Raw genomic sequence first — 18,611 nt, forward strand, 5'->3', positions numbered from 1 at the left:
CTCCACAAGTCATTTCTGCGTGCCGATTGGTTGTCTGACCTCTAATAACTAGGCAGTGCTACACGCGTGAACTGCTATGATTCATAATATGATCAAGGATGGGTTCGCTGCACACCTCTCAGTCAGGATAAAAGTCTTGAAGGTGAGTCGTCTTTTCTCCTGAGGCGTTTAACTGAGGTCTTGACTCTGTGGTCATTAAAAATCCCAGGATGTCCTTCGAAAAAAAGAGTAGTGGTTTTGCCCAAATTTGCCCACTGGCCTCTGTCCATCATCATGGCCTCCTAATCATCATCATATATACCTATTGGCTTCATCACTCTCTTCTCTCCACCAATGTGCTGGTGTGTGGTTGGTGTTCTGATGCAATATGGCTGCCGTCGCATCATCCAGGTGGATGCTGCACATTTGTGGTGATTAATGCGATTCCCCCTTTCCATATGAGAAGCGCTTTAAGTGCCAAGAAAAGCACTATATAAATGTGAAGAATTATTATTATTATTTTTCATGGTTCTTGAGGAGATTTTCTCTCGTTCCTTCTATTAGATGGTGCGGCTGCCTTAAGGTCATTCAAATGTTAGTACAGTATTTGCTATCATGTTAATAGTTTTTGCTGTCATTGTACAACATCCCTCTCTTTCCACAGTAGTCATTTCTCGTTGCGGTTTTGAATAACCCATCATCGATCTTTCTTGTCTTCATGTTGACGCAGCATTATAAGCCTCTTACTCGCGTGTCTATGATCAGCTGGGTGAACTGAAGCAACATGTATGGGTCAATAAAAGGACAGGGTTTATCCTAATGCATGATGAATTTTCTTGAATTATCATCCTGTCTTGGGTGCCAATGAATGACATGCTACAGTAGATGCTCAGCTCATGACTTTTAATATCAACTGGTCTGATTTGAAAAGTGCTTACACTATAATATGAACAAAAATTTTGATTTCTATGTGAATACGTATATGGAGGTGTTTCCCACTCCTGACCATACAGATTCAAATTTGTCTTGTCAGAATAAAATGTTGTATTAAAGCAGAACTTTTAAGACTAAACTGTCTAGTAATACTTCTTGATCCACTGAAAATCCACAAAAATCCCTGCTGCCAAATGTAGGAATTAAGCTATAAAATATTAAATCTCACAAGTTCAATTGAGCACTTGAATTGGTTGGAAAGAAGGATTGCTTATTTAGATCGGTACAATGTCAACTTTTATATCGCAAATAAGTAAATTAGTGTGCTATTGACCTGTGATGAACAATACTTCACATGTATATATTTGTCAAAAAAATGTGTTTGTGAGAGAGAGAGAGAGAGAGAGAGAGAGAGAGAGAGAGAGAGAGAGCTACTTAGTAGCTATATATTCGCCCTTTCTCAATGTCACAACCCTTTCTCTGAATCCTAGTTTTTAAAGCAAAGTAACAGGCGTTATGCAAGGGTAAATGTATTCTTAATTGTTCCTCTAAATGCATCAACAAGAATCTTTTTTTAGAGCCCCCAAAAAAAGCATAAACCAACAGCAATACCCGACTAACACTTTTCCTGTTTTGCAGATGAGGCGTAAAATGATCTTTTAATGGACTGCAGCAGTTATGAGGCACAGACAGAGCCTGTCTATTTTGACCTCACTTACATCTCTCACTTTATCTCTCCTCTCTTTCCTCACACAGGAGGTGTGATACTCTCACTTCATCTATTTGCCGAAGTTTTATGTCTCTGCGTCCGACCTAAAGCTTTTAATTAGGCCTCTCGCATTGTAGCAGTGTTCTCTTAACGCGCCCCCAATGAGCTAAACCGCTGTGTAAAAGAAACAGGGGCGAGCTTTCATAAAAGTGCGAAAGGTCACCGATCCCCTCACGTACATTCGACAGCTGTGGTTTTAATCAGAATGGCTGCCGTGCTGCTTTAAAGAGCTGCGGTAAGTGTCGCGTGGGATTATTGAAGTTTGAAAGTGTATGAAAAAGTTGTTAAAAGTACGAACATCTTCACTGACCATCTGCCAATGTCCTCATTTTGTTTAGGTGTCTAAAACCAGCCAACAAATTGCCAGTTTTTCTTTGATTCCGTATTGCGACGTTCCCTCACGGTTTCTCATCAATCAAGTCCTAACTGATGGTCCGCTGTGGTTTAAAAGTGCCAGCGAATCATCTCCGTCTGAAGTGTTTTGTCTCTTTATGCCCACCAGCAGCGCCTACAGTGAATTTTGATAGCACAGAAACTGAAGAACCCTCAAAAAATCTCTCCATCCATTGAAGTCTTTTGAGATTCAGGAGAAGCAGCTGGCTTGGAAGATTATCAAATGTTCCCGGTGCTCAAGAGTCCAGTAACTACTTTTCCCTTAAAGTCCCGGCTCACCCCCCATTTCCATAACAGTCATATAATACAGACTTTTGAGAGATGCGAGACGGGTAAAAGCAAAGTGAGATGATCACTTTGTCCCTTTTGCAGGAAGCGCCACAGGATAACCAAGGCCTAGTTTTGATAGGAGCTTGTGCTAGGTCAGCTAAGGGTCGCTTTGTCCATATTAATATGCTGCAGTTTAAAAACGCACGTGCCGATTAAATGCTGCAGGTCTTTCTCCCAACTGTTTACCATCGTGTGAACATGAATCAATTACATGAGCTCTGTAAGTCAAGATGTAATATCACCTGAGCCTTGAGCTGTAAAAGATTCATTTCTGTTCTCCACTCAACCTGTGAAAATCTCTAGTGCCGCATTTCTTCTTTTTTTTCTTTTTTCATTCTTGTCAGAGAAAATTTAAATGAGTCTAGTCAACCTTAGCAATCAAAAGGGCTCTTGAAATTCCCGTCCATGTGAAGCTCCCACCTTCAGCAGACGCTCTAAAGTTATAGAGACGTGTCTGCATTCAAAATGATCCCACGTTGGGCGCCACAGTTGACTGCATGCATTATTTGCGATCAAGAGGAAGCAGTAAATTCACATTAGGTTAGAATAAATAGATTTAGATTGGACTTATATTCAATAGCACTGCATCTGGTGACATAACGTGTAATTGGACGCCACACTAGGCTGAGTTCCCGGATGAGATACCGAGGACGTTCTCGAAATGAAAAAGGGCTTGCTCTTCAAGCCTTGGGGCTTTTCAGATTGCATGTCAATACTGTTTACTAGACTCTGCCTGATGGACTGAATAGACGCTCATGTAAACAATACCTTTATCTTTGTCCTCTTGGAAAGTAATTGCTTTTATTTCCAACCCTATTCCCTATCTGACGTGTCCTCTTTTGCTCTAGAGGTGATCAGGCAGAGGTATGCGGACCTGCCAGGAGAGCTGCTGATCGTGGATCTGGAGAAAGACCGGAACGGCTTGGGCCTCAGCCTGGCCGGGAACAGGGATCGTTCCTGTATGAGCATCTTTGTGGTGGGGATCAGCACCGGAGGGCCGGCCAGCCACGACGGACGCATCAAAGTGGGCGACGAGCTGTTGGAGGTGAAACGCACATACACACAGTCAAGTGTTTGTTGTGGTGGGTGTTGAATTGCTAAGGTGGAGCTTAGAGAAGGTGAACATCTTCAGCTTTCCGACAAACTTCCGAACAGTATTTCTTTATCAAAGCAGAAATCATTATATTCAATTATTTGTTCATTAGCAGTTATTATAATTTATATTAATTGGTATTAACGAGTAGCCAATAAAAATGATATACACACACACACACACACACACACAATGGTAATAATTTATAATAAAATCAAGATTATTCATATAACTAGCGGTACTAAATAATAATATGCATTAACTCATTAATATGACATTATTATTTTTAATCTTTTAACATAATGAATAAATTGTTCTAAAAGTATGAAGTTATATTAATTAATACATGTCACTTATTAATACTAACTGTTCATTATTTGTATTAAAACTATTTCATTATTTACTATTATTTTTATGCATATTTATTTATAAATTATATTACCAATTTACATGCGTGTGTGTGTAATGTATGTGTATATATATATACATATATATATATATATCAAACTATTACAAATAAATAGAATATTTAATATTAAACTACTCGTTCATATTAAATTATTATTTTTAATCTATTAAAATTATAAATAAATTGTTATTCTAGAAGTAATATATAATTTAATATACAATTAAATTATACTATTTCTTCAATATTATTTATAATTAGTATTAATAAGTGACATGTAATTATTAATTAATATAAACAATTAATTATTTGTATTAAAAAATATATATTTTTAAAAATATATTAAAACAAACTGCCTCTACCAATTTTTTTAAAAAAGTGACTCTAACCTATGGTGAGGTCCCGGTGAGGAATTATGGGTCAGGGCTCAGGATTTAGAAGCTCTCTATCCCTCTCTCTTTCATTTTTTTCCTTTCTCTGGGTAATAGCCTTTTCCTGTTGAGCCCCTTGTAATCCAAGGGGAAAATGGCGGTTCCCATCAATTTCCTTCTCATTCTGCTGTAATATTGAATGAAGCATGGGTCGTCTGGGTCAGTCTCATACAGGCAAAATCACTTTGAAACTTGAGGGACATGGTGGCCAGGCTCACTGTTCTGGATGTGGATCATGTGGTTCCTTTATCTCTTTCCCGGCCTGTATATACCTGTGCCTGAGCCATTAATGTGCAAACGAGAAGTGCAAGGTTTTGCCTCAGATGGCCGATGAATTTCGAATGAAGCCACCTGCCCTCAGTTTCACTATCTCTGTCTGCTCTTGCTTATCACTTTCTCTGCCGCCTCCTCCTGCTCGCTTTATCTCTCTCAGCTCCTTCCAACACCAGAATCTCACCACAAGACGCAATTCATTGCAAGAGTTGAAACGGCAATGTACAAGACTTTATAACGTCAGTTCACTTTTATGTTTTTGTATATTCACATTTTTTATGTTTTTATTCATGTTTAAATTAGAATTGAATTGGCCACACCCCACAGGAAGTTGCATTTGGAATTTAAATGACAAGAAGCCATTTTTAATTATTTATGAAAAATAAATTCAATCCCATCTTATGCAGGTGATTTAATAATATCTAATATTTCTGGAAATAGCCTGCATGTTTTGTATTATAATATTATTATGGGTAATTCATATTTAAAGGTGCATTATGTAATATTTAGGATATGTTGATAGAAATGCAATATCATATACATAACTATGTTTTCAGTGGTGTATAAAGACCTTACATACTGAACCGTTATGTTTTTATTAACTTAGAATGAGCCATTTCTATCTACATACACCGTGGGTCCCCTTACATTAAAATGTTTCTACAGTGGCCCTAAAAACGGACAAACGCTTTTCGTCACTATGTTGTTCTTCGTGCAAAGAAGCTAAAGTCAGCAAATAAAACACTGACACAATGATGAACAAGTAACAATAATATTCGCAATAACATATAGTTTTACTGAATAATTAAGTAAACCAAATTTCTTAATTTATCTTTGTAAAGAAACCTCATTGTTTAACTGGGTACTCTCTACTGTCTCAGACGACGACATCTTTTCCTGTCGGCCACCGTAACTTCTGTTGGTTGCCATTCGCAACCTCACCCCTAGCTGCCGCTAAGAATTACACCGTGCACCTTTAACAAGGAAATATATAATTAAAATCTACAATTTCAGTTGACAATCAAATTACTCTGAATCCTGTTTGCTTCTGTTATTTTATATTTTCCATTTTCTTTTTATACATTTTTAGTTTAGTTTTAGTTATTTTAGTATATCAAGTTTTTATTGTTGTTTTTTTTTTTTTTTTACTGTTTTTAATTTAACTTTTCTTATAAACAGAGCACTGTTACCTAACATTTACATAGAATATTAATCATGTAAAGTAAATGAATAAAGTTAAAATAAATACACAAATCCTTGACAGCACTTCAGAGAATACACCACATACCAGTACATTTATCTGCATTGTTCAAACATTAACATATATTAAATCTATTTATTTCAAGCTAATTTTCAATTAGTGCCCACTTCTGTCGAAAAATGTCAGATTTTAACCGCAAGTCTGCAGTCATCTTCTCAAATATATGTTTCAGTCTATGTGTCCATTCTGTCACAGTGGGTTTGTGCACCTTATGTATATCAAGTTTAACTAAAAAAATTAGAAATGTTGCTTTGACAACAAGCTGAAATTAAATAAGTACTTATTTTTCAATCAACAAAAATGTTTGGTACCACTTTATTTTAAAGTGACATAGTGACACCACGTTACTACTTATTTACTATTAATTATGCATAATTACAAGTAACTAACCCTGAACCAAACCCTAACCATAACTCTGGTAAGTACAAGTAGTTAATTAAAATACTCTGTACTTATTTGAGTAAGTAAAATGTAACCACGTCACCTTAAAATAAAGTGTAACAAAATGTTTTTGTTTGTTTTAGTTTGTTAACTATAATAACTCTAAATCAGAAAGCCATTCACAATTCATTTCTGAATGAACTCGGCTGGTCCTCCGTATTGCTGTGTCCCACAATATATTCCCCAATCTTTTTCCCGTCCAGATGGCATTTTGGTTTCCACATTAGTTTCCTCCTCGGAATTACCTATCGATTTAGCAATTTGGTCGACATGTACGAATGCCGCATTTTGCTGTGGAATTTGAGGCTCCGCGCAGCCGAGGCTCAGAGCCGTTGCTCGCTGACCTTTGTCTAATATCTATCTCCATTAGACGTGAACGCGCTGTGGCATTAGTCACGATCCACTAGTGCTCCAGCTAATGATTCTGTCACAGGTGATTGGAGACACAAGTCAACCGGTCTCGAATACGTGTTCACAAACTCAATGCGGTTAGTTGTAACCAGTTCACAGTGTGTCCTGTTGAACTTACAAATCTTGACAAGGAAACTCTCATTAAAACGTTCCATCACTGTGAAAAATGATATGATCAATAAGTTATGACAACATATATTTTTACATTGCTTTATTTTTTAGTCAGTTTAATGTAATTTAAGTTGAAATGACTTAAACATCTAAGTTGATTGTACTTAAATTTAAGGCGGCAACTTTTTTTGGTAATGTGGTCCTATCGCATTACTTTCCTTGGAAGAAAAGTATGTGTACCTTTTCGATTTACCTAAATTACTGCATATAAGTTGGTCATGAAATGTGATCAAACTTACAAACATTGCTAAAGAAACTCTTGCTAAAGAGGAAACAAAGTACCATGGTATTACCACAGGTTTTTTAGGTATGTGATTCAATAGTAATACCATCACATACGTTTTCCTCCATTTCCGTGAACCCTTTCGATTTACGTAGATTACTGTGTATAAAGTGGTCATGAAATGTGATAAACCTACAATATAAACATAATTTTACTGTTTTCATTGACAAATCATGGTTTTGTCTGATTTGTTGTGCTTCCATCAGATAAACAGCCAGGTGTTGTACGGCAGGAGCCACCAGAACGCATCAGCCATAATAAAAAGCGCCGCGTCAAAGGTGAAACTCGTCCTGGTCAGGTAAGAGACCCTCAGTGACGACCCTCAGCCTGCTGTTCTCTCACACTGCCATCTGTTCATTTATTAAAATGACTAATTTCAGCTTTGAATATGATTTATAATATTGTAATCAGTGATTAATTCATTGACAGCTTTAACATTTCTAACAAGCGCAAAATGTAGTGCATTATTGTGACATGTTCACAGAAACTGATATTCTTTCCTCCTCACAATTACTCAAATCAAGCAATCCCACTCGCCCACAGCTTTATCATCTGAAATCGACAAGTAGATTGCTTTTTTTCTGACCAAACTCCTTGATCATGCTGAAAACCCAAGGCACCATGGCTAATTAGGATCATAAAGCAGGCAATGGCAGTCTGTAGGATTTAAACAATCTGAGTCAGTGCCAGTACTTTCACATCTGTAATGAACATGAGTGTGAAATCCATTTCTATGTGTTAAGATGTAGATGCAAGTATGTCTGTATATTGGCTGTTGCCAAATAACACGGACATGTTGGAGACTACTTTTTTAAAATATTTCAGATTAAATTTATAAAAAAATAATAAGTGTATTAGATATTTAAGGTACTGAAACTTAGTTAGGTTTGGTGTTTGTTTTTTTGGGTTGGTTTTTGTTTTTGATTTAGTTTAGTTTAGTTTTTTATTTTGGTTTGGTTTAGTTTGGTCATTTTGTTTGGTCATTTTGTCAAGGCGCAATAACATGATGTGACTACCAATGGCAGTGGCAATGACAAAGTTTGCAAGATCCGCCACGATACAGTTGGATAAGATTATTTTATTGAATTATTTTATTTTTTATTTTTTTTTATTTTAATAGCTGAGAATGTCATTATATCACGTTATATCTGTCTCTTGTCACTTCCCAAGTACCGAATCAAACGCATGCTTGTTTCTGTGTATTGGCAAACCTTACAAGAGTAAGGACATTTGACATTGATACAGTTGATCTGATACTTGATGGCATTTTGATAGCAGTGTTTCTGGAGACATGTCACACGATCCAGAGAATGAGGAATCATACGGTGTAATAGACTGGAACTGCTATCACTATATAACATTGATAGCACAGAGATATTTTGAAATGCAATACAGCGGAAAAACAACACAGCCCTTCAGTCCATCATGAACGAAAGCTGATTCTGTCATTACAGGCATAATCAGAGACTTATCATCTGTTTCTGTTCATATCTTGGGTTTTCATATGAGTATTTGTTTAGCCTGACCTTTATTTGCCAGGTTGTTTTGTCAGGTTTTGCTGATAATGGCTGTGTAATGACACTAATATCTCTTCGCTATCTACAGCTCATCATCAGTCAAAGAAATGTGGCAGCTCAATTTAAGGCTATCAAAACAAATGTTAAAGCGCTACTGAATATTAATAGATTGGCTTTAACGAATGCACAGTTTGCATTGCCATCAGTCATTTAGACTATTCTGAAAGCCATTGTAAATTATTTGTATTGGGTCAAAAGTCATTCGTCAACACATGACGGAATGTCATGAAGAAAAACATGTTGCCATGGCAACATAACTGGGCAGTGGTAAAGACTGAAACATGTCCACCTGTGACGTGAATGGCCAAATGTCACAGTTTCATTGTGGATGGTTACCAAGTTCTTTAGCAGAGGGATTTTGGAACTGAATGAAATCAGGCCTAGTTTCCAATTGTCCTTAGTTCAAATTTGGTGTTAATTGGAAATAATGTAAGAATTGATTGTTTCATAAATTTTGATCATCAGCGTCGAACTTAGCTTGACAAAAACACAGTAATTGAAAACCGGGCGTTTAGTGTACAGAGACAATAACGCCAAGATGAACAGAAGGAGGGATGTAGCGAGCGATATTTCTCATCAACCTAAGATCTCGAGGAAGAGGCTCAGAGGATTTATAGTGCAACATCTCAATTCATCTGCCCCATCAGTCCTTATCGATCTGAGTGTAGAAAACTGCCAAGAGACATGTGGGAACATGAGAAGTACAGAGCGAGCAAGACCAATTTTGGCGTCATCGACAGGATGGGATTAATTTTTCTTGGACAAAAAAAATAATTCTCTTTCAAATTCAATCACAAATAAGATAAAACTTGTAACACTTTACAATGAGGTTTCATTGGTTAACATGAATTAAGAATGAACAATACTTCTGCAGCATTTATTAATCTTAGTTAATGTTAATCTCAACATTTACTCATACATTATTAAAATCAAAAGTTGTATTTGTTAAGTAAGGGATAATGTACATCCAGCCGGTTGTTCTCTCAAAATAAACCCTGACAGGGTGATGAGGACCCCGACACGAAGAGGGTGTACATTATCCTGCTTGTTACACGGCTACTTGCCACATATGTAATAATTAGACACGAGATATTGATCTGAGTTGAAATAAAAGCAAAGCGTTTTTAAACGCAAAGCTTCCGCGGAGAGCAGTTACAACGGGTTAAGTTCAAACTAGACAGACATTTTAGAGATATGGTACAGTCATACCACTTATTACATAGAATCTCCCCACATAAATAATTATGGAGATAAGAGATATTGATTTCCGATTAAACCGTTTTAAAATCGTACCCGTTTGTATCTTATAATCCAACAGTCACAAAATGACAGCTGCTGCGTTTGTATGAAACTAGAGAGAGCGAGTCCACGATACTGGTTGGCATAATTGAATAACTGTACACTATATTGATTCGACTGAGTTTTAATCATTTTTTTAGCTCACCAAATACAAAACTTTTCACAAAGAAAACCCATTCCTCGCAATGTATAGCGCTGCTGACTTCAGTGACCCTGATGAACCTTTGAGAGGTTGTTATCTGACAATAACATACCGCTGGATGGCGCGATTGACCAATCAGAATCAAGCATTTTCACAGAGCCGTGTAATAACATTAGTTAATGCACTGTGAACTAACATGAAAAAACGACTTTAACTAATATTACCAAAGATTAATAAATACTGTAACAAATGTATTGCTCATTGTTAGTTCATGTTAGTTGACAACTAATGTTAACAAATGAGACCTTATTGTGAAGCGTTACCATAAAACTAAAATAAAAAAAATATGTTTTTGAATGAAGACTCTTGTATTAAAATAGAAAGCAGATGTTATGAATTGTAACAATATTTTACAAAATTACTGTTCTTACTGTATTTTTGATCAAATAAATGCAGACTTGATAAGCAGAAGAGACTTCTTTAAAAAACATAATCGTAACGTTTTCAAACTTTAGACAGGTACTGTATATAAACATTTTAAAAATAAAATGTATATTAATATTTTGTTTATACTTTTGTAAATAATTTGTGAAAAGTTGTGCAAATACTTTATACCTTAAACCTGATCAGTTGCTGTGTACTGATGTAAACTTTAAATTTTTTTCTGTCTCTTAATAGGAATGAAGATGCTCTCAATCAAATGGCTGTCGCTCCTTTTCCTTCCCAGCCTTCCTCATTCTACTCCAGTGAGGTACAATACATTATAAATAGACACCAGTTAAACATGACTTTTTCTTAGGCTTGATCATCAATGGAACAGAACCGATTTTCTTATTTATTTAGATATTCAATGTCTCCAAAAACTGCAGCCAGTTCTGTTAAGTGTTATAAAATTGTTCCTTTGACTCGTCTCGTCTCACATGGATGTCCTTGATGTAGGCAATGGCTAAGATCTAAAACATTTGACAGTGTTAGTATCAGTATTTAAAGAGTATATTCTTCTCTGCAAGTCTGTTTTTTTTCCTAACCACATCAAGCAACGAGTTTTATTATTTAAAATGTTGTCCAGACACATCAAAATACGCCAGCGGTTCCAGTTCTAACAGAGAAGCCGCAGTTACCCGAAAGCCTCCCTCTGAGCATAAGCCCACCTGAACCGCTTATAATCAAGGTGAGTCCTCGCAAATCAACACCCTCAATCTTTTGTGTCAAGGTCAGAGGCCATGAATGAACTCTAAAGTAAACCCCTCCTTTCTGAGAGCCTACTCTGCTCTGATTGGTCAGAAGGCCCCATTTTTTGTGATTGATTTGTTGGTCGGAAATGGGAAGTACATTACATTACCATATCTGAATTTCAGCTCTGGAGGCTTGATACAAACAGAAACGATAGCGTAGGTTTTGCATTATCGATTTGAGCTTGTGTCCTTATCCTTTGGAAGTGCATGCAGTGTGGATTTGCTCTCGTATCGCAGAAATCAGCGTTTTCTCAATGTAGACAACCAAGAACCCTGTTTGAGGGCAGGTCAAATTAGATGTTATTCATGGACAGCCAATGAAAATCATAGGTGGGCATTATGTAAAAATGTTACAAACCTATGTAGAGGAAGTAAGAGTGGAATTATTGATGTATCGTTTCAGGCAGTTCACAATCTGTTCTTTCTTTTGGGGGACAATAACTTTACTTTGATCTTTGAAACTTTGCAGGCCTTTTACATTCACAAACAGCTCTATTACACATTACATAAAAGATAATATCCGAAAAAGCATAATGGGGGCATATAGTCTATTATGGAGTCCAATGAAATTGTAGTGAATAAAGTAAAAGTCTTATATAACAGTTTTATTTCAGTCTGCCATGCTTTTAAGCCAGTGTTTCTGAGTTTTCAAAAGATGATGCAAGTACGTGGCAACCTATTGCCATCATTATGAAAACAATAATGACTGTTGACTCCGCGTTTTACAAATCTATCCCATCTTCCCTCATTGTCAGTCTGAGCTCGAGCCAGCTATTGCAGAATTAAATGCGGATTTGTTCCAGTAAACAAACAGTCGAACCCACCTCGGGGACGCTTGGCTCTAAACAGCAGCTCATTGTCATCTAGCTGCCTCTAGCTTAACTCTGTCCTAGATGGAGGCAGCGACTGCAGTTTTGCCCTAGTTGAAGCTCTGTGGGGAGCATCTAGGCCTGATGCTTGGTTTTACCTGTTTGCTTGACTCCTCATACAGGATGAACCCAGCGTGCCACCGACCGTGAGCCCCACGCAGAGAGATGAGACGCAGAATAGTCTCAGAGATGGAGAGTCATCCTTAAAGGTGAGGAGCAGCTTAATCTCAACCAGATATTCAGAATGGCATACTACCTTCCTTTTACCATTTTGGCTAAATATATACTGTTCTCAGTATACTGTGCCAATATACTGTATGCATTAAAAACCCAGATTTATTTATTGACCTATTTTTTTTATTTATAATATCAATTTATATCTGTAAATGTATAACTTTAATTGTTTATTTATATTTATAAATACATGTATATTATTAATTTCTAAATATATATATATAAAATATATACAGGGCCTAAAATGAACACTCGCCAAGTAAAACTGCGAGTAAATCTCGCCAGTTGCCCAGTAACATTTTTATGAATCTTTAACAATGCCTGAATGTGAACAAATGTGAACGACACAAAATTATGTCAAAAAATAGCAAGTATCCTAGTAAACCTAATCGGTTATGTTTTATAGGATTAGTTTTTTTTTTAAAGTGCTGATAATTTACTCACCCCGATGTCGTCGAAGATATCCATGTCTTTCTTTCTTCAGTCGCAAAGAAATTAAGGTTTTTGAGGAAAACATTTCAGGCTTTTTCTACACAGAATGGACTTCAGTGGCAACCATCTATCCCAATGTTCAAAAGAAGGTTCACATGATCCCAGTTGAGAAATAAGGGTCTTATCTAGCGAAACGATCTTCAAATTTTTTTTTTTTTAATTATATACTTTTTACCACAATAGTTCGTCTTCTGCAACACACCACGTATTATGTCATCACGTTGGAAAGGTCATGGATTAAAAAAAAATAAAGATGTCGGGCGATTTTTAAGTTGGAGGAGAAAATTAGATGTTTTTCAGAGTACACAGACAAATAACTTAGATAGATGACTTGAACATGACCTTTCCAACGTGATTACGTAATACGTGACGTGTCGAAAAAATCAATCAATGGTCTCGACTGAATAACTTTTGTATGTTTAATAAGGATAAATTAATTTATACAGTGAAGACTATTCAGTGTTATTTTACATTTGCTTTCTTTATTAATTTCTGTACCTGAAAACTACTGTCAGACCTACCTTGAAAAACCTGAAAATCAGTTTATTTAATTTGTATCTTTGTTATATTGTATTTATTTTTGCTTTTGCTTGTATTTGGTTATTTGTCCTGATTTATTACTGACTGTTTACTTGTCTTTAATAATGTTTTAATTTCATATTAGTTAGGCTAGTAGTTTTAGCTGTGTTATCAAAATTGCAATAGAGAATTGTGAATTTTAACTGGTATCTAAAATTTTGGTGTCATAACTCTCCTGTCTTTGAAAAACCAGGTTTGCAGGTGTGGCAAAAAGTTACTTTTAGGCCCTTCATATACAGTGTATATATATATATATTTTAAAAAAAATCTTATAATACCATTTCTTTTGTTTCAATTATACCAAAAAAAATAATAACAAAAACGTTTTTAAATTACATTTTAAATGTCAGATTTTCATTTTGGCCTTTGAACGCCTTTGTATTAATGGAAAATGAGGGGATGCAAAAAACACATTTAGTTCCAAGATAACAGACAGGCGCAACCTACTGAGTTAAACACACAGTCATGAGAAAACAATGTAGTGTACTATTGTTTAAGAAACTTATTGTATTGCTAGTAATGCATTTCCATCCTTTACTCATGAATCAAAAGGTGCCATGAATGTTTCATAATTGTTCCATTAAATGTTGGTTGTGTAGCCTGTTATACTGAGTGATAAAACTAATTAAGGTCTATTAATCATTTCAGAAGCTGAAATCCTCAGAGAAAACATTGGAGTCTCCAAGTGAACAGCCGCCCAAGCCTCATGTAGAGCAGGTGTGTTTATTTACGCGTGTGTTCGTTCGACACAAAACTGCATTTGCAACACATTTGACTTTTTTATGACTTGTATGTAAGTTGGATGAGATTCTTTCTTCTCTAAATGGGTGCCAAGACATGAAAGCTCTGCCCAGACAAAACAAGGCAGCCACGTGGAAGACTGTTAGTAAACAGTCTAACCTCTGTGTCTCTCTTTCTGTGTTCCTGCCGACTGGTCCTTGTCCTGGACCGTCCTCAGATCACCAGTCTTCCAAAAATCCAGAGGAATTCCACCAAGCCCTCAGCAGGTTCTCTTGAGGTCACGTCCTCGGGATCATCCGTGCCAGTCTCCGGAGCCAGCCCTGACTTCGAGGACTGCAGCAAAGGTGAAACACGCCGAGCGTCACAAATAGTATTGAAAACATGTTATGTTGTTACGTTAATTATGTTTTTATGGCCTTTTTTAATTTTGTGCTTCAATCTGTGGTGCCTAAATGCATGTTAAGGTACATTTTAAATGAAAACAACAGCACTGCCGTGTGGATTCGCCTCGGCCTCTTTAAACACTGGCAGTTGTTGTTGTTGTTTTTTTCCAAAGAGGAATTGATTTTCTTTTTCGCTTTGAGCATTTTTTAAAGCACAGAATATGAAAGAGTTGCATCATCATCTTTATCTCTCTTTCTCTGTTTCAGACCCTGCCACGTGTCCCATAGTTCCAGGACAAGAGACGGTTATTGAGATTTCTAAAGGCCGGTCTGGACTGGGTCTTAGTATAGTCGGCGGCAAAGATACCCAGCTGGTACGGTATCAGAAGGAAAACGTTTAAACTGCTTTTGAAATAGAAATTTTTTGTGTGTGTTTTTCTTTATTTTTTATTTTTGCTTTTTTATTATTGGTTTTGTGGCTTGTTTATTTTTTTTGTCTTTGTTTTTTCTGTTGTTTTTGTTTTGTGTGTTTTGTTAAACACGTTTTCTTTTTGTGCTTTTATGTTCTTTTTAGTTTTTTATGTATTTTTTGTTTAACATTTCTGTTTCGTTTTTTGTTTATCATAAAAAGTGACTGAAATGATTGCATACAGCACCTTTAATTGAAGGACATGCATCAAGAAATCAATCTGAGATCAATACAACATTGTTATTTTTATTTTGACCTAGATTTTGGGCTGTACACCTAGGGTGGCGTGTTCAAAATGTCTCAACACTTTTTATGGTCCAGGATTGTCGCCTGTTATCCTTAAAGAAAACTAGCTGAAAAATATTATTGGTGTTTGGTAGTTTTGCTAGGTAGTTTTCTGATAGAATGATGCATTTGCTATTGTAAACAGTGTATGCTCAGACAGAAAACAAAAATGCATTCATGTATATATTATGAACCCTAGATTATCTGTTCATTTGTTCGTTCAACTGCCGATACAGGCGTCTGCAGGCACAGCTTCTATGTGGGTTTGGTCAAAGTATCAGGAGGGTGTGTGTTTGTGACCGGTCTCATTCTCTCCGGTGGGCTGCAGGGCTGCATCAGAACAGGCAGCTTACAGCGGGAGCTTTTTGTCTGCCCTGACTTTCTCTGCAGCGCCTCAGGCTTTTATCAGCAAACTGCCACATTGCCATCATAATTCTGCAGCGCTCCTGCTCTGTGGGCTAGTTTCGCTGTCAAAGGCTTCCATGAGTCGACAAAACCAGCCCTCGAGCTCCACGGGTTTTCTGCAGGAAAAAAATCTGTGTGTTTTTATAAAAAAGGATTTTATAGGTGATGGGGAGCAGAAATCACACAGCATACCACTTCCTTTCTACTGTGGAGATGGGCTTTGCCGGTTGCTCTTTTCCATTAAATTGCAATAGATAGTGATTGAAGCTTTCAAGCTTCAAAAAAATAATCTAAAGGTGATCCATATGTGTCATTCGCTATGTTACAAGTCGTCTTTATTTTGTGCAATGAACGGATCAAATTTTTACTACCAAAAATATTAGTATACTAGTGGTATATTAGAAATAATACTGATAATCTGTGAACTGTCTCTTTAAGGAAAATGTGATAGGAACCCGTCGTTTCTTTCTTTTATTTTTATCACCATATTCCTCTTCTTCACATATTTTTAATCTTTTCAGGATGCCATAGTGATTCATGAAGTTTATGAGGAGGGGGCGGCGGCGCGGGACGGTCGACTCTGGGCCGGAGATCAGATTCTCGAGGTTTGTTTATGCTTGTTTATGAGAGTGTGTTGCAAGCTTGTCTAGTGGGACATCCCTCTGTAATGTCACTGACAGCTGGTATGCCTTGAGCAAAATGGAAATTTGATGTTGGTTCGAGGCTTGGTGTTATTGTGAATAAGAAGAAGAGAGAGATGGGACTAGGAGTATATGCAATATTTAGACCTGTGGTTAACTTAGACAATAGCACCATCATCTGGACATGCTGAATAGCACACAACTATACTTAGTATTGTTTTATAAGTGTGTTTTTTTATATATATAACAGTGCACACACAGTAATATAACAGTGCACAGTATTATATCATAGTGCACAGTAAAATGCACAGTGTTATTTTATATTATATACAGGCTACTTTTGTAGTGTTTATTAAAATTTTTGAATTGGATTTTATTTTTATATTTTCAGATTTAATTTAAATTTAAATGTAAGTTTTAAATAACTATATACATTTATAAATAATATATTAAATAATTATATATATAGCTTACATTTTTATTGCGGTTTTAGTCATTTTAGTACTTAAACATTTATTTTAGTTACTTGCCAATGCAACATTTGTAAAAAAAAAAAAAAAAATCTAATATTTATATTGTATTTTATTTCAGTTATCAAACTGATTTTTAAAAGTTAAAATTTGTACAGTTTTACAGTAACAATATTTCTCAGAGCATGCTGTACACAATACTACATCCCACAATGCAATGTGCTCAACTTGGTCTTCCATTTCTGCATGATTCTGAATTAACCAGAAATAACCAGATATCTGCCCCCTGCAGGTAAATGGAGTGGACCTGCGCAGCGTCGCTCATGAAGATGCAATCGCTGCTCTACGGCAAACACCGTCGAAAGTGCGGTTGACTGTCCTGCGTGACGAGGCGCAATACAGGGACGAGGAGAACCTCGACTTGTTACAGGTTGAACTCCAGAAGAGAACTGGCCGAGGCCTGGGCCTGAGCATCGTCGGGAAGAGGTGAGGACGCACTTGTTTTTCTTATAAGAAAATTTTAAATACAATAATAATTTAAAATGAAATCAAATGCACAGTATAATAGTCTTAAAAAAAAAAAAAAAAAAATGCATGGTATAATAATACGTTTTAATTAAAATAAAATAATACAATGCACAATACAATGATTTTCTATAATAATAAAATGCACAATATAATAATAATAATAATAATGTCCACATAATATATGAAAATGCACAATACAATTATAATTTTAAAGTGAAATAATAGTACAAATAAACTTTTTACATAAAATAAAACCAAATCCACAATGGAATAATTTTCTAACAAAATAATCAAATTAAATGCACAATAGAATTTTCAAATAATAAAATAAAATGCACAATACAATTATAATTTTCAAATAAAATAATAGGAAGAAATGCATAATACAACAATCATTTTAAAAGAAATAAAACAAACAACATGCACAATAAAATAATTTTACAATAAAATAATAAAATGCACAATACTACTCATCCCCCGACATGACATGCAGGGGGAAAATATGTATATTGTATTCTCATCACTTACTAATACGTTAGCATGTTTTACTAATTCATTCCCTCGTTTTAAGTAAATCATGCACACAATATAATATTGTATTCCGTAGATTTACTAAATCATGGCCATGCTGTACTAATTTGTTTCCTTGTTTGAGTTAAATTAAAATGAGGGAACAAATTAGTTCAGCATGGCCTTGATTTACTAAAACGAAGAAGCGAATTAATAAATCGTAGGAACGAATTCTTAATTTTTGGCCACAATATATATTTTTTTTTGTCTGCATGGCTCCGTACAATACAATAACGTATTTTAATAAAAAACAACAAGAATGGGTGTCTCCTTAACTTCCTCTTTCTCCTCTCTCTCTTCAGAAATGGTAAGGGTGTGTTCATCTCAGATGTGGTGAAGGGTGGAGCGGCTGATCTAGACGGCAGACTGATGCAGGGTGATCAGATCCTGTCTGTGGATGGAGAGGACATGAGACAGGCCTCACAGGAGACCGTCGCCGCCATTCTCAAGGTGAGCTCTGCCCGAATACTAAAACCCAAAGCCCAGCTTACAACCCGTTCCAAAACCGGATTACATGA

At 36.0% G+C, this 18,611-nt stretch overlaps 1 protein-coding gene across 1 annotated transcript in view; it reads left to right on the forward strand.

The window, feature by feature from the left end:
• patj (PATJ crumbs cell polarity complex component) overlaps positions 1-18,611 on the forward strand; it is a 106,124-nt gene that overhangs the window by 76,190 nt on the left and 11,323 nt on the right. Inside the window, exons 31-41 of the mRNA XM_079593543.1 lie at positions 3,253-3,449; positions 7,381-7,472; positions 10,871-10,943; positions 11,262-11,363; positions 12,419-12,505; positions 14,250-14,318; positions 14,560-14,686; positions 14,993-15,099; positions 16,406-16,489; positions 17,288-17,481; positions 18,396-18,543. Coding sequence (XP_079449669.1) covers positions 3,253-3,449; positions 7,381-7,472; positions 10,871-10,943; positions 11,262-11,363; positions 12,419-12,505; positions 14,250-14,318; positions 14,560-14,686; positions 14,993-15,099; positions 16,406-16,489; positions 17,288-17,481; positions 18,396-18,543 — 1,280 coding nt within the window. The remainder of the gene's footprint in view (positions 1-3,252; positions 3,450-7,380; positions 7,473-10,870; positions 10,944-11,261; positions 11,364-12,418; positions 12,506-14,249; positions 14,319-14,559; positions 14,687-14,992; positions 15,100-16,405; positions 16,490-17,287; positions 17,482-18,395; positions 18,544-18,611) is intronic.

The sequence above is a fragment of the Phoxinus phoxinus genome (assembly GCF_949152265.1).
Source record: "Phoxinus phoxinus genome assembly, chromosome: 20".
In the NCBI taxonomy this organism is placed as follows: Eukaryota; Metazoa; Chordata; class Actinopteri; order Cypriniformes; family Leuciscidae; genus Phoxinus; species Phoxinus phoxinus.